Genomic DNA, 25,780 nt, shown 5'->3' with positions numbered 1-25,780 from the left:
GGGTTATTCTTCATAAATCAAATGGATCGTGACAAAGACTATCTTCTTGAGCTGCTAGTATCGCGATATATTGATATCATGTCTGTCATGGCTTTGTGAAACGGTTTATCCACTTCATGACTTCTCCGTAGGTCGGCGACAAAGATATGACTGTCATGGAGTTGGTTTCGAGAAACGGCCCCCCAGTCTTAAAGTTGAATGTGTAGATTTACTATTTACCTTTAAAATTTTTTTTTTACTGCCTGCTACTTTTCTTCTTGTAACTTAAATGAATTAAATTATTTATCTTTCAGGGGCAAGATGGGCAGAATGAACAAAAAAAGATGGAACAAGCCCAGAAGTAAGATTAAACCTTCACATAAGTATTCCTTTTTGCTTAAGATTCTTAACAAAAGTAGGCATACCTTAACATCAAAATTTTAATCTGTGTACTGTGTTTTGCTTGATAACACCAAATAGAAAACTCAGGAAAAAGATCTAAATGTCAGAGAAAATTGTAAATAAAGTACATGTAATTTAGTCATGAAAGAATTCATTAGATTTGAAATAATGATTGAATAACAAAGAAAATTTGAGCTTTCGAGCAGATTCAGTTCTGAAGATTGCTGTTTAATGATGCAATTACATTTCTATATATATATGGAAAGATTGAGACATATGAAAGTGACGCTGACTGGCATTGCAGTAGCGTAATTTGCTCAGTCGTTTTTAATGCTGTCAGTAACCTTTTTTTCTTTTCTTTTTTTTGTTTTGTGTCTTTTGCTATTACTTGTTCATATATGATGTCATCGTTTCTTTATATCCAGGGAACAAGAAATGAAGCATTCTATGTTAGCTCAACTCCTCGATCAATCTGCCAGGGCAAGATGTAAGTAGTAGCTTCAATTAGGAACAACAATTAAACACTGTTATTTTTGAGCATTGTACTGATGGAAAGGCTCATTGTCATCATTTCCATATTTGGATATATATATACAAATTCCTCAAATTAAGTTCTTTACCTGTAATAGATTATGTCAAAGTATGATGATAATAATTTTTTTTTTTTAATTAATAAAATAAACAAATAATTAAATAAATGTTTAAATGAATGAAACATAAACAAATGAATAGATTGATCTAAAAAATAAAATAAAGATTACCGTAAATCTCTGTGTATGAGGTGCACCTGTGTATAAGACGCACCCCCGACTTTCATTTTTTTTGGCAGCAAAAAAGTGTGCCTTATACACAGAGATTTACGATAACGATTATTCTTCTGGAACTACACCTGCCTCTGCCCTAGTTATAAGTCAATTAATACAAAGAAATTTCACCATTTCCTCTTGTCTCTACAGTAAACAGCATTGCTCTTGTCAAGCCTGAGAAAGCAAAGATGATAGAAAATATGTTAATCCAGATGGCACGGCAGGGTCAGATTGGTGGAAAGGTACGGTATTAGACAATCATCATCGTGCGATCGTCTGCTGACTACCTGGGGGGTGTTCCACAAAACTTGTCATCAGTGACAAGTGACAGTTTTTGTTATAAGCTAGTGAAATCCATGCTTCTGATTGGTTATCAGCAGGTTTGTCACTGATTTTTTGTCATTTGTCATTGAATACAGGCTTTGTGAAACACTCCCCCTGATGGTGAATGTAGATCACTGGCGTACCTATGGGGGGGGGCAGGGGGGGGCAGAGTGCCTCCCCTGACGGGCTCCAGGGGAAAAAAAGAAAAAGGGGAAAGAAAAGAAAAAAAAGGAAAGGAAAGAAAAAGAAAAAAAGAAAAGGGAAGAAAAAAGGAAAGAAAGAGAAAAAAGGAAAAAAAGGAAAAGGAAAGAAAAAAGGAAGAAGAAGAGAAAAGGAAGAAAAAGGGAAAAGAAAAGGAAAGGAAAAAAATGGGGAAATTAAAAAAAAAAAGACCATGGCCGTACGCATCAGGGGGGGGGGGCCAGTTGACCCCAGATATTTTGAAAACGTACAGTTTTTTTCCTGAAAATGTAGTGTAGGCCTATACCAAATCCTTCAATTCTACTTTTGAAAATGCAAAAGTACCCTCATGACCAGTTCGGTCGCTCGAACTCCCTTCACTCCTTTTGCTTTTGAGATTCTTCGAAAACTTTAACTCATCTTTCCCCCTCCCCCACCAGAAAAATATTCCGCATACGGCCCTGAAAAATTAAGACAAATGAAAATAGGAAAAATCTTTGCTGGCGCGAACTGCTTGCTAGCCTATTGTGTATTAAATGTTTTCACTTGCTCGTCCCCCTGAAAAAAGAAAAGGATTAGCATTGCCTAGAATACGATTGTGCCTGCCCCGACGGGCCCCGACCTGCAACCTGGCAACAATAACACACAGTGTATGTACCAAATGTTACTAAAAGAGAGTAATTCATTTTTCTCGCTCGCTACACTTGCTCACGAATAAAATGAATAGATATTGCTTTGGAAACAATTGTGCCCACCCTTGACCTGCAACAATATCATTAAAAATGGAAGAGTTTTTTTCGCCCTCTCGCCAAAAAGGAATTGAATTGCGTTAAACGCGAAGGCGTCCATCCTGACCTGCACCAATAAAAACTAGTTCATTTATTAATTTCTATTAAAGAGAATTTTTGTTTTGCTTGCTCGCTATGCTTGCTCGCCAAAATGGAATTGACACCGCTAACGTGCCCGCCCCAACCTGCAACAACCAGTTAATAATTATGTACCAAACGTTATTCAAAAAAGTTTTGGTGTGCTCGTGCTCGCCAAAACGAAATTAACATCACCTTAGACATGATTGTGTAAGCCCTGCCCTGCAACAAAAAAATCTGAAATTTATGAACCAATTATCATTACAAAAATTTTGCTAGCTCGCTACGCTCGCTCGCCAAAATAGAAATAACACCGCTTTTAATAATCACGTCCCTGACATGGAACAATGAACCCAAGTTTATATACCATATTTTCCCTATAAAAGAGAAGTGATTTTTTTAGCTCGCTCGCCAAAATAGAAATAACACCGCTTTTAATAATCACGTCCCTGACATGGAACAATGAACCCAAGTTTTATGTACCATATTTTCCCTATAAAAGAGAAGTGATTTTTTTCGCTCGCTCGCTACGCTCGCTAGCTCGTGGAATTATGTGCCCACCACTAACCTGCTACAATATCATTAAAAAGAGAAATGTAGGGGGTTGCCTGCCCGCCAAAATGGGATTGACATTGCCTTAAACACGATTGTGCCCGCCCCCTACCTGCAACAATGAAACAAATTTTATATAGCAATTCATTGAGAGAAAGATGTATTTTGGCTCGCTAGCTAAAATGGGTATGAAATCACCCTAAACACAATATTGTTCCCGCGCCCTGCATGGGACAATTGAACCAAGTTTAAGTGGCAATTATTAAAAAAGAAGTGATATTTTTCTTGCTCGCTACGCTCGTTTGCAAAAAAATGAAATTAACGTCGCTAACAAGTGAATGTTCCCACCCCCAACTTGCAACAATACCAGTTTATATACCAAACGTTACTTAAAGATTTTTTTTGCTCGCTCGCTCGCCAGAACTGAAAATTAGCATCGCCTTTTTTGTTTGTTTCGGTCGCTTGCCCCCCCTGACGGAGTACCCCAGGTACGCCACTGATGTAGATGGTTGTAGTTTTCACAAAAATAATTAACAATTTGCAGTGAATGATGTAGAGAGCAAACACAAGAAACTTTATTCTGGTTTGCTTTCACTGAGTTTGGAAGAATAAGACTTTATTAATAATAATAATATACCATACTTATATAGCACATATCACAATATGTCTCTATGCGCTGTAAGAAAGAGTAAGAAGGAAATGTGGATAGAGTAATATAAGAAGATTGAAGTTTGCTCAACATATTTCCTTGCGTTAACATTGGAAAGTATTTTTGAAAAGAAATGTTTTAAGACTTGCCTTAAAGTTGTCAACAGTACCACAGTTATTATGTAGAGGTGTTGTGGTCGAGTGGATATGTCACCAGACTGTTGGTGACAAGGTCCGCGGTTCAAGTCGTGTCGCGGCACTAATGTCCTATAGCAAGACATTAAACTACATTTGCCACACTCGACTCAGGTGAGGTAATGGGTACCTGGTAGGATTATTCCTTGTAATGCATTGTGTGGTGATAATGGCTGCTGAAGCTAAAGCTAGGGTGAGAATTTCCAAAAGCTCTTTGCGCTATACAAGAACTGAATATAATTTTTATTATTTGCAGAAAAGTTATAATTTCAGGACAGTGTTAAATGGAACAGCATTCAATTTACGTCTGATGATCATTCCAATGTGCATGACTGCGCTGATAGAAAACAGCTAGGGTTATTCATATTTTACGTGATCTTAATCGTAAATGATTATTTAATGTCATTCTTTAATCCATCAATATAATTTATTTCCGCTTTGGAGTCTTAACATATCTTTGGTTCCTTTCTCTGTTTGTATAGATTAATGAGGATGGGCTAAAGGGTCTTCTAGAACAGGTCAACGTAAAGATGGGTCATTCAACCAAGGTCAAGGTCAGTCTTTCATCACATTCGTTTAAAAAAAAAAAGTTCCTTTGACTTGTATTTGAAGGACTAGGGGAAGGGTGCACTGGACGCTGTTGCATGTCCTGCGCCTGTAATCCAGCTAACAGTGGAAGTAAGAAACTGATTCAGCCGAGGACGCAGGTTTGAAAATGAGTCACATCTTTTGGATGGTGATGTAAATAATCATATCTGATTGATACATGTCTGTAAAAACATAATTACACACACACACACACACACACACACATCACATCCCCTGTATTTTTTCTGTATTTGTGGAAACATTTTGTTTTCTTCAGCCACGTGAAGTGATGGCTCTACAGCCTTCAACATCTCTGTTTATTTGAAATTATATAATTAAACCCTCACGTACAGCGCCTTGACAAAAACTGCTGCACAAGCATGGCCAGAACAGAGATTCCTAATAGGTTTATGAAATAATGAAGATTAATCATTAATATTTAATGAGTTATTATTTCAAAACCATGTGAGATGTAAATATGACATTTCTATTTGTGTGCATATTTGCAGAACTTAAAAAATCAAATTTTTACAGAAAGTCATTTCTTTGGATGAACTAATGTTGCTTCGGAAATATTTTGCACAATGATGCATCTGATCAAATAAATATATATATTTTTTACCTCTTACCTTATACAGTTTGAAAGGAGGTATGCAATGGATTCAGATGATGACGATGACTATTAGCTGCATTCTTGAATTATCTTTGAAAGAAGTCCTGCATTATAACAAGTGTACTTTCTTTGCTCGAGGAACCATCTACAGTCAGAAAGAGTGAAATGTTTGACTTGACCGATCAGCCTTTTTGAAAGCTTTGAAAACGAAATGGATCATATGCTGCACAACCACAAGGGCACTGGTCTGTATAATGATGGAGGTGGTAAACATACTCCAGAAGATATTATCTCTCGTGTTAACAGTATTTCGTATCAATCAAAAGCCAATAAAAATCCAGGGAGATGGAGATTTTCTTCAGCATCTTAAATCCGAAATCATGTTTTCTCTTTAGCTTATTGAAATTTTCTTTTTCATGTCAATATGCATGTTATAGGAAAATGAAATCACCCATGAGTTTTTTAATGCTCATTTTGTTGTGAGACATACATGTAGATAATATACTTTCTCACATTCTTTCAAAGGATAATATTTTCCCATACAAACCTTGAGCCACTGGTGTAAATTGAAAAGGAAGTTTTTAAATTTCTGAAGCATAACGTTTCTGTTTCCCTGACTTAAAAGCAATCCATGGTGGTTATGAAGATATCATCAGTAGTGTTTGACCATAAGGCTGTTTAATTGTAGAAGACACAACTACCCCCACAAGTTCAATGGATGTCAAGTAGATGACCCGAGTGGCTATAAATTATTTTCAAGCCCTATGGAGTTGAAATGTGCATTTTTCCATTTCTGATACATATTCCCACTTTCTTTTGTTATAATGAATATTAATGTCAACTATAGAATATGAAGAGTGTTCTGTATTAGTTACCATTTTTTATTTTTTTTATTTTTTTTTATACTGCATTGTATTATAATGTCAAGTTCTTGTGTAGAAAGGAATGCTCCTTAATTTCCCCTTAGCCTTCAGTTTTATGACCAATAAGCCTTATGTAATGCTTTGCATTCTCCACCCATTTCCCCATATGGTAAAGTTACAATCTTACGTTTCCCTCACCCAAAGACTCTCCGAGAGCTTAGGGGGTATTTCTTGATAGGCCTTAAGGTTTGCTGTGTTAATGGTATTTCTACCAAGTCTGGTGTCAGTAAATTATGGCCATCTGCACATGGGAGCTGACAATAATAATGATAATAATATTTAGCTTTTATATAGCGCTTTAATAATACAATGTCTCTAAGCGCTTTACAAATATACTATTACCCCGGTTATTGGATTCAGTGCTTGCCCTTTGAGATAAGTATATTATCAGTTTATGAATTACTTAAAGATTGGTATAAAGGTCTGTGGTGAAAGCAAAAGATGGTACAAGATTAACAATTGTACATTTTCATTTATAATGAAGTCATCTTATGTACTGGTATGCAATGGAATCTTTTATAGAAGACCATCTAGGGATGGTATTCTGAAAACTGTTACATTTTAGGTATGTTCATTGTCATAAAGAAACAAAATTGCGCAGAATGATCATTTCCTGGTGCTTTTGCATATATATGTCTCTCTGAAGTGTATATGGTTGCAGAAATTAGCCAATTAATTTACCAGATTGAGATTTGTTTTGACAATTAACATATCTCTCACTTTAATACGTCAAGGATAACAGTTTTCAGAATTTCACCGCCTATTTATGTATGTGTATATATCTGTGTGTAACTAATGTATTATGATAGAAAGAAATCGTAAAATTAGCAAAATTTCATTTTCTAATATTTTGCGATGCATTGAATGCAATAACAGTTATAAAATTTAAATCGCCACAAAGAGGTACAATGAATAAAGATTTCTATGTTCATGTATTTTGTGATATAATAGTAGTAATCAGTTTTAGAATTCCGCTCTATACGACAAAACATAAGCTCTACTTAAAAATATTTGCAGAAGCTGCATTGACGGCCCTTTTTAATACATCTACATTATCCATGTGTTTGAGAAAACTAATTTTTATATTTTTTGTCCCGTTATTTATGGGACATCTGACACAATAGTCACCCATAAAAGTTATTTGTGATTCTTTTTTATAGAAATCTATATGGAAATTGGGTCAAGCTTTTTAATGATGTGATAACCTTAAAATATTTCTAAGTAATCAATAGGTCAAAACAACCGCTTAATATTTTATCTGTTTTTCATCTTAAAGATATGAAGAGTGTAACTTATTGAACTGCTTGATATTATATAATTTCAAAAGTATCTTCTTCGACATAAGCAAAGACTGTATTTAAACACATTTTGTAATGCTATGTGTGTCTGTTGCATTAGTATTATTGCCATATTTTCATGGCATTTTTTTTTGTTGTTGTGTGGAGTGTACATTAAATCATTTACATCACGAACAAAGCTTGAAATTTTTTATTTGTAAGTTGTATGATCACTAAATTTTGATGAGAGAGGGAGAGAGAGGGAGGGAGAAAGAGAAAAAGGAAACAAAATAGAGAGAAAGCGAGTAGGTAGATGGGCAGACAAAATAAGGAGGGGGTTGATGAAAGTCAAGGATAAAAAAAGAGTTCTATGAGATAATGCAGTTCTTACGAGGACTTCCGAAAGTTTTTTTTATGCATTAAAATGTGACGTGTGTGTTTCTCCATGAAGCGTACAAGGATTTGTTCTTGCTTTTCATTATCAATTCTTCTTGCTCTTTCTCGTTCACTCACTTTCTCTCTCTCTCTGTCACTCTCCTCAGCATTCTTTCTTTCCTCGCTCTACTCTCACCTCTTTTCCACATGAAAGTAGTCTACTTCTAATCCTATTTCTAATGTTGCTGGTCACTGGAGCATGTGACATATTTTATTAGGAAATACCAAAGCATGAAGTACGAAACAAAGAATATTAATGTGAACCATGTCATGCAGATCTTTTAATATATTTTCTTTCTTTCATAGAATTTCATTCAAAATTACATTTCATCATGAAGAAGGAGTAATACTCAAGATAGCAAACACCATAAATATGAAATATTAATGGAGCATCCATGTACTTACAGATAGGATGGAATGAAATGTATTGCCTCGACGATATGGAATCTTACAGCCAAATAATGCACAATAATTCACAACACCATGAGAAATGAAAATTTGAAATTCATGTGTGTTTTTTTTTTTTTAAATAAGGCAACATGAATCTTCTTAAAATGTCAACCAGTAAACAACACTGAAGTGCTGAAGTTTGTAAGCATACTATAGGGTGTATTTGTAGACAGATAGCAGAAGGAAAGTCTCCTTCCGTTCTCGTGTACAGCTTATCTTCTACAGCATTCACACTTTCTATTTATTACAGTATAATGTAAAGATGAAACAAATATCATGTAGTGATCAATAAAATACAAGGCACTTGGTACGGAATCATTCTAATGATGAGTGTTTACTCAAGGAATGTTGGTAAAATTGGCACTTGAAATGACAGGAAAAATGGGCAACTAATGGACAATAAAGAATTGCCATTCTTTCCTCTCTAAACGCATAAAAAAGCAAAATAATCTATTCCCATTTCAAACATTAATTGTTTTAAACAATACCAGTGTTCACACAAGGCAAGGAAAAATTAGGACTACCGCTACCTACATAAAAGCTACATTAAGGAAACAACTAAAGGCACCAAGTTTGTGACATTAGTAAACTAAAAACTTCCAATTAATTCTTCCTCTGTATTAAAATCACATTCCACAAATATCGGCTCAGAGAACTTATAAACCACACTTTCACTATACAGTCCCCTTCATATAAAGTCAATTCAGAAATGGAAATACATCCACATTAATATGGTCCTTTTCACAAGTTTTGCTGTTGTTTGGAGATAATAATGTGGTCATTGTTTGCTTACAAATTCAGCCTAGATGTCCAATTCAATTTACAAGTTCTATTGGAGTTAGAAAGCAGTGGCTGCTATAGTATAGGCAAGTGATGATCACACACAAGTGGAAACTATATCACATTTGACTGAAACTGAGCAATACATTCCATGTATATGTAACTATATATAAATCATACTTTGTCATATACACTGTGAATATCTGAGAAAAAAAAACTTTAATAATTGAGATTTTTGTGTCAAAGTTTAAATCCACACCTTCAATAACAACAATACTCAATAATAACAATATTGGTAGGGTGAGAACTATTTTATAGATATGCTCTATTATGCATGCACAAGATAAATAATTCAATATGATTTTGATACAAGAGGTGTCCTACACTTTACAAAATGGACATATGAAGAAAGGCACATGAACATGATATAAATCTAAAAACTAAAGCGGCATGAAACTTTGTGAATCTGAACTACTTGTGAAATTGGCAAACAAATAAATGCCCACAGAACTTTTTGGTTTTACAGTATAAGGCAAGGAAATAAGCCAGTTTTATTGCTCTAAGACATACATCGCCATCCTAACAGAATAAGTCTGAATAGATTTACTGACAAATGCCCTCAAAGTAAACCCTGTCCAGTATGTCAATGTTGTGTATATAAAAAGTAGTTTTTTTTGCATAGCTGTCTTATGCCTGACTGACATGGCAACAAGAACCTTTCAAACTTCTGTAACATCATCATGTCTAAGCTTTGATAATTATTTTCTCTTTATTTTGTCAATGCATAAAACCAAAATTGGTTTAATGCTCCATTGTAAAATCATGTAAATAGTAGAGATAATTCTTTTTGTCAGTTGTAACTCTTGCTTTCACTAGTTTCTCGAAAAATATAATTTTTGACACTTTCATGTCTATGTTTATTATTATAAAATAAGTTTGTTTGCTGTCAACTGTATTTTTCTCTGACCCAATTAAGAAATAAAAATTGTTGTCCTTGTCATTATCAATAATTGTCATTGTCACATATATTTCTATGGAATGTGCATAAATTTAGACTGATGACGACTTTGATGGAGAGACTCTGCTACTTATACTTGGCACGGTTTGGATACTTAAATGTTTGCAAACCTAATGATGTACCGGTAAGCTGTGTTTCTCCCATCATTCTTTATGTTCCTTCTTATCCTTCTCCTCTTCATATGAAACTCCATACTCATTGGCTCGAGTCTTGTCAACAGGGTACAACCTGTGTGATTCAATCAAAGAATTATTTATATCAATAGTTATTCGGTCTGGGAGAAATAATAATAATAATCTTCATTAGTAAAGACGTCTGCTGTCATAAAAGAAGCAGCCAGAGTTGAAATATAATCTGAATAAAGATTTCACCTTTAATAATCACAGGCTTACCATTTCACAGAATGAGTCATGAACTGCAATAAAGAAACAATCACATGTATTCTAAGCACAGAAAAAGTGTTAATCTTTTTGTAAAATATCCATGGAAACCTAGGTAAATCATCTAAATTTACATTTTGCTGATCCTTAAATGATAATTTAGTCCAACATTGTACAAGTTTAATGGAAAGTTTCATAATGGTAATTTAGGTATTGCAGTCAAGTAATTGTCACTTTGCAAACTGGGCAGAATTAATGCAAAATCAGCTTAGAACACACACTTATAACCATGTTCGTCATCAAAGTATACAGATAGCAAAAAGCAAATAATGATAGAAAGAAAATGCCACATGTACTCACCATCTTTGGTAGAGGTAAATAACAAATACAATATCGTCACGGAAACATGCAACTCTATGGGCTGTCGGCATGGTGATGATGAATGCAAACACGTCATCAATAAATGTGTTGAAGGCCTGTTGGAAGATGCATTTTGAAAATTAAGAGAACAAAGGCTGACAAACATGAACTTCCCTTCAGGAACACTTTATCTTTAATAAATCCCATCTGGGCATAAACGGGCAGGTCCAAGCTATTTGGATTGTGACGTACGGGACATTTAGAGACTTTAAACAAGAAATAACAACAGATGAAATTATTTATATGGCTATCTTTTGGTATGAGTCTGTGGCTATTATGGGCTAGTTCATTTGTGGAAAGTTTTAGTTCTGACCAATTTTTTAATTAATTTTTAATGTAATTAATGTGCTGCGTGACGTACGGGACCACAGCGTCCCGTACGTCACGCAGCACATTAATTACATTAAAAATTAATTAAAAAATTGGTCAGAACTAAAACTTTCCACAAATGAACTAGCCCATAATAGCCACAGACTCATACCAAAAGATAGCCATATAAATAATTTCATCTGTTGTTATTTCTTGTTTAACCCTTACTGTACTGGGCTATTTTGAACAGCCTCTGACTGGGGGGGGCCTGGGAGGCCCCCCCCTATGATCTCGGCCGTCGATTGTCCGATGAACACGAAAATTTGCATGTTTGTAGATATTTACGTAAGGAACAAGATGGTATAATAAGTTTTTTCCGAATATGCAAATTTTTGTTGTTAGCCTAATTAATTATGCAAAATGCGCTAATTTTATGCATTTTACAGAAAACGTGTCAAACTCCACTTTTTGAATGTTGAAACTCATTATTCATATGAAACTTCTTTTCTAACACAAAAAAGTTATTTTAATGTAATAAATAATGATAATTTATGCAAATTTTGATGCGATTTTTAATTTTTAATTTTTTTTTTGATGACATGCGCATACTAATTGTTATGTAACGCCTTACAGGTATATCCGATTTCGACGAAAATGGTATCAAAGTGTGCGTAAGACTTGAGGGAAAAAAGTCATGAAACGACAATTCAAAATTCCAAGCGGTTGCGGCGCAATCTCCGAAAATGTCGAGGGGGGGGCCTCCCAGGCCCCCCCCCCAGTACAGTAAGGGTTAAAGTCTCTAAATGTCCCGTACGTCACAATCCAAATAGCTTGGACCTGCCCAAACACGCATCAACTATATCATCATCATCATCGTGATAATTTAACATATGTTTTTCCCACGCTGTGGGGTTGGACGTTTTATTTCCTTAATGGCCCCTCCCCAAGTTTTTTTGTCTTTGGCATCCAACTGGGTGAGACCATATACTCTCTCATCTTCTTGTAGTGTTTCCTTCCACATTTTGCAAGGTCCTCCATAGGGTTTAAGCTGGTCATTGAGAAATTACATTATAATATCATATTCCCTGACCAAAAATCTAAAGTTAAATATAGGTGGAATGTTAGTAAAAATTTACCATTTGCAAACATAGAGTAGAATCAATATTTCCATTCTATTGATTCAGCAAGGCTATCATACCTGCCTTAGGCCCAACATTCAACAATTTCTTAAAATATAAAGTGTTTTGCATTTATAATAAAGGTCTGATTACGATGTAACCATACTACCGTTAACTGTATGGTTAAATTGTAATCAGACATTTGTTTTGATACAAGGTACTAATTACAAGCTATGCTTTCCAAGGTTACCTCCGCAACACAGCAAGCAATTATCTTCTTAGTCTCAAACTCTCAATTGTATACTTTTACTGCATTGCATGTACCATATTTGTGTATATTTTTTGTTTGTTTATATTCTAATTGGAATGACTTTGTAAAACTAAAAGCTTTGTAAATTTAATTTGCTGTTATTGTAAAAATAAATGAAATGAAAAATATAACTACTGGTTTAAACAAGAGAGGTAGGAGGGACTTACCTTATACATGAAAGCTCTCCAGGGTAGATGTGCTACTGACTTCAACTGTAAAAACAATCAAGAACAACTCCGGTAAGTAAATATATATTTTTTTAAATCCATAATGTGATAATCCTTAAAATGGCTGTTGGTTTGCCCATGAAAGGGCAATTAATTAGAGAACCAGAGAGGGGAAATTCAGAATACTAATCAGACATATGAGTTTAAAAAATGATGAATTAGTAAACATCAATTTCACTATATTTGTGAGAAGTTTGACAATGATATCAACAGAATCTATAATAAACTTCTTTTACAGAGTTTGTTGTTGTATATTAATGAAATTAATTGTCTAAGACATGGTAAAAATTAGTTTTTAAAATGAGTGCACATACTTATTTTCTTTTGAATATTGGTCTTGAAACTAATATTTGAAACTAAGTTGATTTTAAGGATAAAATGTACAAGTTTACCTTATAATTGACAAAGAGCTGAGGCAACATAAACAGGAAACCAAATGCATAGACTCCATTCACCAGGCTGTTAATAAGCCATGACCACCAGCTGCAAAAATAACAAGAATCACAATACACAATAGTGTCATTATCAGAAGTATCCCAATATGATGATCATGATACTATTGAAAATTCTCTTCACTCGTGGCAAATACGTGAATGTGTAAGAATACCTGAATGCCATTGTACACCACATTCTTTAAGAGAGAGAGTAAGTGTGAACTCTGTCATTATCTGGTTACTTTATCACTTGACATAAATGCAAAATAATGCTAAAACTATGATGGATTTAACGTAGGTAGATTTATAAAAGTTTAATAATGTGTCCTAGTTCAGCTTAAAGTTTTAAAATATCTGGAAATTCTTAGAAATATCTTTACTTGTTCCGCGTTGACGGAGTCAAAGCTTTCACAGAAGGAGACTCTAGTAAATTTGGGCAGAACACATGATGAAACTAGATGGAACTTCGACTGCGCGCAGTCGAAAATGATGCCTCCGTCATAAAGCAATTTTACAAACCAAAACAGAAGAATTTTATGAAATTCAAGTTCAATTGTAATCCATTAACAGGTTCTCAGAATATCGTGATTACAAGCAATTTCTCATATACATATATGACCCTTTGATCTTTGACCTCATGACCCAAAATCTACTCAGTTCATTGGCTCTGCAAGATGTCCTGAGTTAAATAGTAATCCATCTGTCAGTTCTAATGAGAATGCGTTCACATGCTATTTTTGCATACATAATGAGCCCATGACCTTTGACCTTTGACCTTATGAACCAAGAATCTACTCAGTTTATTGGCCCTGCAAGATACATAAATGAAGTTTGGCAGGAATCCATCAATCTCTTCTAATGAGAATGCGTTCACAAGCTATTTTTGCATACATAATGAGCCCATGACCTTTGACCTCGTGACCCCAAAATCTAATCAGTTCATCGGCTCTGCAAGTAACGTACATGACCTAAGTTTGGCAGGAATCCATCAATCGGTTCTTGAGATAACGCGATCATGAGCTGTTTTAGCATACATAATGAGCCCTGTGACCTTTGACCTCGTGACCCCAAAATCTAATCAGTTCATTGGCTCTGCAAGATACATACATGACCAAAGTTTGGCAGGAATCCATCAATCGGTTCTTGAGATAACGCGATCACGAGCTGTTTTTGCATACATAATGAGCCCTGTGATCTTTGGCCTTTGACCTCGTGACCCCAAAATCTAATCAGTTTATTGGCTCTGCAAGATACATACATGACCAAAGTTTGGCAGGAATCCATCAATCGGTTCTTCAGATAACGCGATCACGAGAACGGGACGTACGTACGTACGTACGTACAGACGGACAACCCGAAAACATAATGCCTCCGGCTACTTCGTAACGGAGGCATAAAAAAAGAAAGTCAGATTAAGTGAGGAGTTCTTTGTTAAAACTCTTCAAAACAATGGCCCTCTTTTCAGAATCTCACCTTTTATGAGGGACGTATACAAGAGAGTAGATAGCTCCTAATGCACACAGAGGATAGAGCAGATACGAGAGGTACTTCATAGCTGTGGTATCAAACTCGGCTGTTGCTTTCTCTGAATCTGTAGCTGAACCAAACGTTAAGGTTGGTCTCCAGCCTTCAAAGGATATGCTGACCTTGAATGCTTTCTTCACTTTCCACACCTAAAATGTGATAAAACACAAAAGGAAGATTAATGATACCAATACTGGTAGTTACTTAAAGAGTTTCCCCAAATGCTAAATTGATGCATGTGTTAAAGACTATTCACTTTATCCCCAATCAAAATGGTTTCATCATTTACAATTTTTTAAAAATAGGTTTCCATCCAATCAATGTCACTATGAACGCTTGGCTGCCACAAGTGAGTTTTCCCTGTGGTAACTTTTCTGACATCTCTTGCGTCGAACTCCGACAGTCAAAAGGATCGATAGGCCACACTTTCACGGTCTGTAATCGTACTGAAAATCATGGCTTAGAATTCCACAGGTCAATAGTTCGAGTTATCAGAATTGTATTAGGGAAATTCAAATTTCAGTTTGATTGTTTAAATTATGTGATTTCAACTAGGTTTATGTTAAATTTCTTCACAAGAGTAGAAATATCCCATTCTCCACTTAATTATCAACCTCTTCCATGCCATGAGCATCAGAAACCCACACAAGAATATACGGGCTCATGTACAGCTATGGTAGTTCTTTCTTATTGATGCAGAAAAAAGGTACTTGTACTGAAAGGTTGCTATATCACAGACAGTTTATGCCCAAATTAAATAGGTACCAGTAGTCAAAAATAAAATAAAATTTTGGATCATCAAAGATTACTTCATAATTGTTTGTACACCTAGTGGCTTGCATGAGGTAAAATTCCGACTGGAGCTAGAAACTAACATTGATTTTGCCATCACATTATATTTGCGATTGGAGAGAGAGAGGGGTGTATCTTACCTCAATAAGAGCTCCTATCCCACAAGGCACTGTTATTAAGAGACTGGTATTCTGGTCCAGTAGATAGAAAAAGACGATGATCTGACTCACACACCGCCACGTGACTGGTGATGAAAGAAATACAACAAAGAGATTGGTACCAAGGACTCAACCATTCATGATTAACATTTTCCCATTTAAGATTGTTAATGACAATGAAATACAGAGCATGAAGCAGAGTGTAAATGTTCTGTACACTTGATATTAATTATGATGATAATCGCATTTGAATAGTGCTTAATACTACCCGAACATTTCTTTGGCAAGGCATTAATGAATGGTGGGTGAAGCCGATGACTGGGATAATAATCTCTATAAAGCGCTTATAGACGGTATTCTATTATTATTGTTATTATTATCATCGGCCAAGTCATTGGATTTGATTGCTTTGATGCATATTATAGTATATGTTCTCAATTCCTGTGTACAGCATTTTAGCCAGGTGCTATTTTACACTAGCGTTCGCAAGCTAACCCAACAGTACTGAAGTCCACATAAAACAAACAAACAAACATCAAAGCTACATAAGGAAACAAGAAACCAGATACAGAGAAAGAATTTGACTAATTTGAATAATAGGGTACATTAATAGACAGACAAAATATTATAACCCTGTTGTATTAAATAAAATATATTATGGAGGCCAATATACCAAATTGCTTATACTGCAGTCTAAAAAATGTTACAATATATAGCAAGAATAATTCAGAAATCTTATTCACCCTCTTACCTGTTCTAATAGAAAGGCCAACCATACTATTTCTTGCTTTCCAGTATGCAATGTCATTTTTGAAGGCTAAGAAATCAAAGAGGAGCTGAGAAGAAACAAAAGATGACCAGGAAGCATGAACAAATTAATATTAGTTTAATAGCAAGTTTAGATTTGCACTGTAGACATCATACTTTTCCTTTTTAAAACTCACAATTGTTTGCCATTAATGTTACAAATATGAATGATTTCCTTTAAATACTGCTATTAGAATGACTTCTAAGCATCAATGAATAAATAGATTAATCAATTGAATAAAGATAGTTTAATAAATGAAGAATCATTCATATACAAAGAGAGTGATTAGTTACAATTAGTTTTTTGAATATTAGCCTCATTTTACATTTTGCAGGCTGCCATGCTCATACTGGAATAGACCGGATTACTAACATATTCACATTTTATGCATACTTTTTAAACACAGGTTGTTCTTGACAACCTTGAAAGCTTGTCTGAGGCTCACCGAGCACAGCAACAAGTAATATATACAGACTGGATGGCGAATAATAACAGTTTAATGGAATAACTTGTCACTAGGTCCCCAGGAATGAAACATCCATAAATTTGAATGTATTAGTAAACCGGCCTATTGGAACTTCATCTTTTTGTGAATAAAGAAATAATGTGAGATACTGAGAAAGAAAGGCGTGACTATTGCAGCTATCAGTACTAAATATATTATATACAGTAGGCTTCCGGTTGCACCATGTGAGAGAGAGGGAGGATTGGAGAGTCCTGAAAAGGACTGTTGGTAGTCTTGAAAAAGACTGTTGGTTATCTTTCTTAGATTGTAGAGGATGGTTGGAAGGAGTGGCTCGACATTTCAAACAGGTTGCCTATCCGTCGTCAGGATAGTGTATATGTATTTTTCATAAATAATATTTATTTTTATGTCTGTGAATAAAGAGATAATCAATGATACTCACATGAAAGAAGGACACAAATATTGTTGCACTGAGTAGTACTATATTTATGTCAGTGAATATTGACATAACCTCCTCTGTATCCTTCTCCTTGAAACCTGGGAAAGAAAGTAAAAAAAAATGAAAAGCATAAGTGAAAGAGGTATATATGGACAAAGAGACAAAACAAAGAGTGAGAGAGAAAAAGATGAATAAGTCAGACAGATTGACAGAAAAAAAGTAAGTTCCCACATGGAAAGAGGCAACAAATACAAACGAAAGAAGGAGACAAAAATATAATGTCAGACAGGAAGAAAATGTTTTTTTCACAAAGATGGAAAAGAGACAAAGGAGAAAGTGAAAATAAACTAATAAAGAGATAGAAAGTGAGACAGAAAGAGATGTCCAGATAGATGGAATGTGACTAAGGATACAGAGACAAAACTGAAAGACATATACAGTGATAGACAGAAAGAAGATAATTTGAGGCAAGAGAGAGCTATACAGAATAGATAGACAAGAACAAGAAGAATGTGATAATTCAAAATGAAAAAAAGAAAAGAACTGCCACCATTGACAAATACATATTACTCACCTAACTGATACATGGTACTCATGCCTTCTTCAAGACTGCTGAACAATCTTAGTTGACCGATTGACAATGGACTGTACTCTATGGTCAGTGGCATCTCCTTACTGGTGGTATTAATAGGCTGGACATACAATCAAAAGAACCATCAAAGACTTCAAAAGAATGCAGTAAAACCTCATCATTACTATTTGCTTTTATGTAATATTTTTGAAGATTACTTGATATAAAATAAAAATTTATAAATGGATAAGAAGAAATCATTGCAATTTCTAGGGGAAAAAAAAGACCCTCTTCCTCCCCCCCCCCCCACAACAACACACAATTGAATCGAGCATGCACAGATTGTTGAATGTGATAATTTGTATGTCTAGAAAATATTATGTGCACTTGTCAAGTTTCCAGCTTAGCAAGCATAGTTGACTGTATTATTCATCTACCACCTTATTTAAAATAAAAGATTATATAAAACGCTGTTTTCCATAATAAGCATAATGACCAATGACTTACCTGAAGATCTCTCAGCTTTTGAGCCATCTCATGTAAGTACAGGATAGGCAGGTAATCCCCTTTAGGTGTCAATCTGAAAATACATACAATTAATTCACAATGTCATATTTCCAACAGATAAATATGCTTACCATGTAAGTTGACTTAGTTTGGGATGTCTATGTCACACACAAAAAACATGATATATACAATTTCTGGACAAACACCTATTCTTAAAATATTTGACGAAATAACTTCAGCTGATTCTCAACGAAAATCAAGGTAAGTTACTACTGTGCTAAACACCAGTGAGGGGAGCTTTTAAACAGACTTCTACAAGTAATTTGGTCAAACTGTAGATATTGATATGTTTCTAATTTAATGCATATTTAAAATTTACTGTGTATACTTCACACCTTGAAATCAAATATACCTATAAGTAAATTTTCAAAGTACTATTGTAAAGTGAAAGTACCTGATGTGTTTGTAGATATCCGCTGGAACCTCCATCCTATGGAAGACAAACGGCTCCTCCAGAACCCTGAGGTGTAGTTTAGGTTTCCAGTGTGATATGGGTATGATGGCAACTTGCTCAGAATCATCCTGCCAAGAATTAAACACATTAAATACATTTCATATGATTAATGCCATCAAAAAATGGTAAAGTAAGAGATGGATACATAGTTTCCATAATGAAGTTTTGTAAGATAGCATTAAATGTCATTAAAATAAACATTTTTAAAATACAAATTTACATACTGTAACTTTCTCACGATGGTGTACCAAAAAATTGGTTAAAACATGAATGATATTTTTTCTTCAACATGTGGATGCATTTGAATGTTTACATTCTCAAAGATTAATCAAAAATACTGTCACATGTTCAAGTAACATTTGAATAACTTGATAACCAAAATGCCTTTGTCCCTTTCAAATGGGTGAGACATAGAAACAAATTAATTCAGAGCTTGCCAGTATCTTAATCTTGACTAATGCTACGGTCACAAAGGTTCGTATAAAAAAAATTTTTGTATGAATCTCAGTTTTTCCATTGTCTGAAAAACGTTCGTACGGCGTTCGTAACAGTTCATAATGGCATTTGTGACCGAGGCTTTAATTCTAACCTGAGGTTTGTTGTCTCCCAGTAGATTGAATGCTTCCACCTTAGGAGGAGAGTATTTGGTAAGGGATGAGGTCTGATACGAGGCCATGCTCTGATCTAACCTAGCTGTGCTTGAAGCTTGGAGGTACACATGTATGTACAGTGTGCCATTCTTGCACGTCCTTGCTGGGAGAGAGACATTCACTGTCCTGGACATGGGGAGAAAAAAGAGAAAATTAAGGCAAAATGTGAAAAGCAAAATGAGGGAGAGATGGTGAGAGGGAGAGAGGTAGGGAGAATGGTAGGGAGAATGGTAGGTAAGGAGGGAGGGAGGGAGGGAGGGAGGGAGGGAGGGAGGGAGGGAGGGAGGGAGGAAGGGGTAGGGAGGGAGTGAGGGAGGGACAAAGAGAGGGAGAGAGAGAGGGAGAGAGGGAGGGAAAGAGAGAGGGAGAAAAAGAGAGAGAGAGGGGGAGAGAGAGAAAGAGAGAGAATAAGAGAGAGAATAAGAGAGAGAAGGAGAGAGAATAAGAGAGAAAGAGGAAAAGAGGTAGATAAAAAGGGAGAAGCCATGACAGGAAAAAATTATTAAAAACAAAGGCAAACAGTGACAATGACTGAGAGATAGAGAGAGAGAGAGAGACATAAAGAGAAAGAAAGAGATACAGAGAGAGAGAGAGAGACAGACAGACAGAGAGAGGAGGGGGAGGAGAGGCAGAGATGTCCCATATAGCACACAGCAAATTTCTTGCATTTCACCTAGAATAGCACATTGACAATTCCTTATCATTTTTTTTTCATTTCATTAATTTGATATATGATATAATTAGTGAACCGGAAATTCTTGTAAAATTGATCCTATTAAAAGTATTTTGAAAACTTTGTAAAAAAAATATAATAATTCACCTGAACAGGTACCTACCATGATTGCTCCCCTGATATGTTGAATTTTGGAACATGTAAAATTTCTGTGAGTTGGTGTACTTGAGGAAATCTTGACTTGCTCTGCGATGAAAACAATCTTAGCTGTAAGAAAAGAAAAAACAAAAACAGCAAACAATAGCAGATAAAAGCCAGCTGTGGGTTACTTGGACAGGAATAAGCAAAATAAAAGTTTTACCCTAATTCCATTATACTAATACAAATAAATAACAGTCACTTTATGATAGTTGCTTAGAGCCAAATATAAAATGCTACAAGTGTGGAGGAGCTAGTGATTGCCAGTGTCTTACTCCATTAAAAAAAAGAAAATCTTTATGAAAAAACTATTCTGGTTTATTGTGAATTGTTATAAACCTGAGAAAAAGCCTACAATATCATCTAGGCCTCGTTGCATATAAATTACAATTTATTAATTTGACAGTACCTTTGTCTTTAATGGTAATTTCTATGGAAACATTGATTTGATTGGCTGTTGACTGGTGTTGCCACGTTAGTTGACACTCATGGCAAAGTTACCTTCACTGGTCAGTTTCATGCAACAGGGCCCAGGTGAGAGAGAGAAAAAAGGGGCATAAACTAAATGTTACATTTAGTTTCTTTGAATAGGAGTAAACACTTTTGCAGATCTCAGCAGGAAATTTGTGACAAACTGTGTAATATGAACTGCCCTTTTCTTGAAATATCATGAATGTTAGATTATGAATCCCCTCTTTACTCAAATACACTGGCCATTACTCTTGACCGTAAAGGAATCAATTTCTAACCATCCAATCTACCGAGAAGGTGGAAAGGGGTGTAATTACCTGATAAGGCATATTTCCTTTGTTCCCTTGTTCATGTCGTATAAGACATTTGTTGACACCCTCGTTGACATCGCACTGAGGTGGGTTGAAGAGGTTATACATGGTGTAAACCGTATTGCACAGGTATCCCAGAAAGAGAACGATGAGTACATTGGTGACAAATGAACCAATTGTTGCCATGGTGATGAAAGGTGAATTGTTTGAGTCACTGAAAAGAAATCAAAGGGTTTAATTGCTAACATGGTAAGATGTGAGTTGGTGTAGCTGTACATGTTCATTCACTCGGTCAACCTTCTGACGTCTGTCTTTGCATATATAAACCGACTTGGAATGACTCTGGTTTGATACTAAATCATGCGTTACTTCGGTTGGTTTTAAAGGTTGATCCCCGGAAATAAATCTGATTGATGAATGTCTTTAAAAAACACAATTACACACACAATGCCTTATCTGTACAAACATTGGTGGTCAAAACCTATCTATAGATTTGGTTTTGTTATCTGTAATGTGATATACCGGTAAAAACAAAAACACAGTTTAATGCTTCAAATTCCACAATACTAGAATTGATATCATTCTCAGACTTCACAGATGGCTTTACATGAAGATTGTGCACACCATGAATATGAAGCAGCACTTCGCCAGGATTGACAATACTTGATAGATGTCTGATTTACATTTTCAAAGTAGTTTTTCCTTCATGACATACCCATGGGCCTGTGCGAGATGAATTGCTGAATTGTTGAATTTTCTTGCTGGTAAGTTTTGTAGAGTGAGAATTTTGAGAATCAATAGAGAGTGTCTAAAAAAAATTGTGCACAAAGACAGTATAAATCTACTAATACTCCTATCACAGTATCAGTGATGCATGGTAGATCTAAAAGTTAGGAATATCCTAGAAGAGTACCGGTAATTGAATTTGGAATGATCAATATCACAACTTTTGTTGCTGTTGCCGTTATTCATTCATTGATGATTGATTAGCTTAGTCAGAAACTAAAGCCCCCATCACACCAAACAAGTTCTTACTACGTTCTGGAACCATCCTAGAAAATCGTAAAACGGGTTGTGGTCAGGGCAGAATGTGTAAAAAATGTCTATAATATGATCATAGTTCGTCTGTAGTCTGCCAGTCTGTAGTCAGTTTAAACCCATTATTAACTAGTTCTACCTCGTTCCCATACGTCCAAACCCATTCTAACTAGTTTGCCACTTGTTCTAACTAGTTTTTAACCCGACCACCCTGTTCAGAGGCAGTTTAACTCTTCCTCATCTCGTTCTGAGTGCGTTCGAACGCGCTCCTAGAGCGTGTACAATGCCGTCCTGACTCGGAGTTATAAAAACCCAGAGCGTTCTCGCCATTCCTCATTCCCGTTCAACTTCAACACTTTAGGCTTTGCAGATCAAGACGTTCAAGTCAAGCACCTATCACACCAAACTTGTTCTCACTACGTTCTCGAAAATGTTGCCAAACGGGCTCAAATTGTGTGTGAACGGAGCGAACGTATTAGCAACTATTTACAATCTTTTTAAGGACTTCATGGACGGACTCAGACTGGCTTGGGCGGGAAGGGTGGTCTAGAACTTTGAGCCTGTTCAAAATTCTCCCCGTCCTGCAATTGGACGGAGTGACAACGTACTTAAAACGAGATGGACGTACTACGAACGGAATTGCCGTACTATGAACGGAATTGCCGTACTTCGATCTTACTAGGAACGTGTTACCACCTGATGTGGTCGAGCATCAATGAGGAAGAACGTGCTGGGTTTGTATAGCCCTCGAACCAGGACGGGATTGCAAAGCACGATAGAAGCGCGTTCAAACGCACTAAGAACAAGATGAGGACGAGTTGAACCGTCTCTGAACGGGTGGTTGGGTTATAAACTAGTTAGAACAAGTTCCAAAAATGGTTTGGATGGCTTGGAAATATCAAATTTATCCGACCTGAACTTGATATGAATTGATGGTGGACGGGTACAGACGAGTTGGACGTATTGTGGACTGTTAATGAACGAACTAGAGACATTACAATAGTCATTAGTCTAGTCCGAGCCCGTCCATAAACTTAAAGTCCTTAAACAGGTCGCAAACAGCTGCTATTATGTTCAACTCCGTTCGCACACAGTTTGAGCCTGTTTGGCAACATTTTCGAGAACGTAGTGGGAACTAGTTTGGTGTGATCGGGACTTTAGTCAGCAGACATGTGTTGTATAACTTGTAACTTGTAATTTCATCCACAACTTAGAATAGAAAAAATTATAGAAACACTATCTAAGGCACTATTAATCTAAAGAAGACACTAAATTTGGGGTCTTCTAGTCTTGGAAAATAAAGTGTGAAGATTATGGTCTCGCCATTGATGTCTATCAAGTTGTTCAGCAAGGAGCTCAGTATTGACCACATCGAGTGATATGCTTTGCTGGAGCGAGGCGGATGCAGCCAGCACGAATATGAACACGCGGGACAACACAAAACAGCAAACTACGACAGGCTTCGAATTAATCCTTGATAAAGATATCTAAAAGAGCCAATCAAACATGCAAAAAAACTCTAAAAATTCATATACATTTCAATATCTTTAAAATGTACAAATATATCATATTTATAATTCATAAATATAAAATAATCAGATTTTACCGATACGTACATCCGCTACGCCTGGTACAAATTAGCCTTTAGTTCAGACTTTAATGTAGAGGAATTCGTATCCTTCGTAAAAGCTAAAAACTACATAGTCTACATAATTATAGATCTACATGTATCTTCGTTTAAAAAAACACGCCCACTTGCACTTGCACTTGCACTTGCACTCAGGACTCATGTTGGACCGAGGCTTTTTAAATATTCATGATTTTATTTTGATTTTAAAAAGTAGTCATGATAGCCTCTGGTTGAGTTCGTGCATTGAAGTGAGAGGGAGATTGGGAGTAACTCAGTGGGGGAGGGGCATTATATGATCGAGGTGACGGTTGCCCATTTATGCACAAGTCAGTTGGAGGGCGGAGAGAGAGGGGCGGGGGAGGCGGGGGGGGGGAATTAAAAGAAGGGAGAGATATGGGGGGAGAGAGAGAGAGAGAGAGAGAGAGAGAAGAGAGGCGGCGGGGGAGGCAGGGAATTAAGAGAAGGGCGATTGGAGAGAGAAAGAGAGAGAGAGAGAGAGAAAGATATGGAGAGAGAGAGAGAGAGAGAGAGAGAACGGATCGAGATGGAGATGAGGGTGACAGCGCGAATTATGTGTCTACATACAAAAGTAATCGTTAATTGCACGTACGTCCATATATGTAATGCTTATTTACATATTCTTTTAAAATGACCATGCCTGGGACTATTTTGTAAAGAAGCTGACTACTACAAAATAACATTTGTGTATGATTATTCATCACTAGTATCAAGATTGGGACTATAGTCGATCATATCGATATAAGTATAACACTCAACCCCCCCCCCCCCCGCCCCTGAAAAAGATAAATAGATTGATATCACTTGTTAAAAATTCTACACTGAATTCTTACCGATTTAATTGACTCTACTTTGTTTTTCCACCTCTTTGACTCTACAGTGATTATGTACTTCATGTCCACTAAGTACTATTACAGTATCCGATACTTAACAAAGTGTGTTTCATCATTTTTGTTAATTTGCTTTGCTAAATCATATAATGTTAACAATTTATTAAAATATTGTTTACATAGTCAGGGTCTACATTTTACAAGCTATATAATAGTACACCCCTCCATATTTTCCTTGATATACCTTGTTATTTTAAATCTCAATCTGTTCTCAAATCATTTTTCATATTTATTAAAAACCACTGCTGTACAAAAAAGTTGAAAACTGTTTTTTATAGGAAACTTGATAACAAAAATGACAGCCTCTTTGGGTTGCCTTGAAGCAAAAGGCAATCTAAAATATTTACAGTTGAATCTATATATAATTAATTGGATAAAACAAAAGATTGTGTCTGTTTTTATATAGTACACTGCAGGGCCTACATGTTGCAATAGCCAGGATAACAGAGAGAAGATATTGTCTCGTAAAACACCAAGTAATGTAATATTTGTGAATTAATAAATAAGTAAATAATTGCAAGGAGCGGGTAGATCCATTCACAAATTCGGAATGCGAATGTGTAGTCATTGATAATTTTAGCTTATGAATATTCATGAGTGAAATTTACAACCGAGCAACTTAGGAGCCTTGCAACGAAATTCGAAGAAGCATGTACACTCATACATTCCTTTCTGTTTATGTTACATACAAAATTACGAAATACGTTATTCAATACCAGCTTTGGGGATTAAATAACAGTAAAAAGGTACCCAAAAGTGGCCAAAACAAGATTAATCACGAATGCTTCGTCAGCATTGCGCATGCGTATGTTGATGACGGGTCTGACGTATATGTCTACGTAACCGCGCTCTTTCTTCCACATTTGGCGCGCCGCCTCGTGTTTATCT

At 35.7% G+C, this 25,780-nt stretch overlaps 1 protein-coding gene across 3 annotated transcripts; it reads right to left on the bottom strand.

Annotated features, from left to right (window-relative positions):
* Positions 1 to 8,041: 8,041 nt before the first annotated feature.
* Positions 8,042 to 24,022, bottom strand: LOC578454 (cleft lip and palate transmembrane protein 1-like protein). 3 transcript variants are annotated; one of them, XM_030975939.1, is made up of 15 exons: positions 23,961 to 24,022; positions 21,323 to 21,530; positions 20,500 to 20,603; positions 19,603 to 19,789; positions 18,954 to 19,081; positions 18,500 to 18,572; positions 17,996 to 18,113; positions 17,425 to 17,519; positions 16,460 to 16,544; positions 15,691 to 15,794; positions 14,708 to 14,907; positions 13,193 to 13,283; positions 12,741 to 12,785; positions 10,777 to 10,892; positions 8,042 to 10,264 (listed from the first exon to the last, which is right to left on the bottom strand). In XM_030975939.1, exons 2-15 carry the CDS (start codon positions 21,500 to 21,502, stop codon positions 10,180 to 10,182), a joined length of 1,611 nt encoding a protein of 536 aa, XP_030831799.1. In that variant the 5' UTR covers positions 21,503 to 21,530; positions 23,961 to 24,022; the 3' UTR covers positions 8,042 to 10,179. The 3 variants fall into 3 exon arrangements, with proteins under 3 accessions (XP_030831799.1, XP_030831800.1, XP_030831801.1); XM_030975940.1 differs by having other exon boundaries at positions 23,971 to 24,018; XM_030975941.1 differs by lacking the exon at positions 23,961 to 24,022 and adding an exon at positions 22,032 to 22,784.
* Between the last annotated feature and the right edge of the window lie 1,758 nt (positions 24,023 to 25,780).

Source organism: Strongylocentrotus purpuratus, unplaced genomic scaffold, assembly GCF_000002235.5.
Source record: "Strongylocentrotus purpuratus isolate Spur 01 unplaced genomic scaffold, Spur_5.0 spur5_scaffold_8, whole genome shotgun sequence".
In the NCBI taxonomy this organism is placed as follows: Eukaryota; Metazoa; Echinodermata; class Echinoidea; order Camarodonta; family Strongylocentrotidae; genus Strongylocentrotus; species Strongylocentrotus purpuratus.
Note: the sequence above shows the minus strand (reverse complement) of the source record. Positions and strands in the feature narration are given on the sequence as shown.

What these genes read in the sequence shown, in the direction of transcription:
- LOC578454 (XM_030975939.1), bottom strand. Translation starts at nt 21,502, where the DNA reads ATGGCAACAATTGGTTCATTTGTCACCAATGTACTCATCGTTCTCTTT. An exon ending in AGCTCTTTGTCAATTATAAG is followed by an intron (nt 12,786 to 13,192) that starts GTAAACTTGTAC and finishes TTGTTTTTACAG; the next exon opens with TTGAAGTCAGTAGCACATCT. An exon ending in ATTTACCTCTACCAAAGATG is followed by an intron (nt 10,265 to 10,776) that starts GTGAGTACATGT and finishes TGAATCACACAG; the next exon opens with GTTGTACCCTGTTGACAAGA.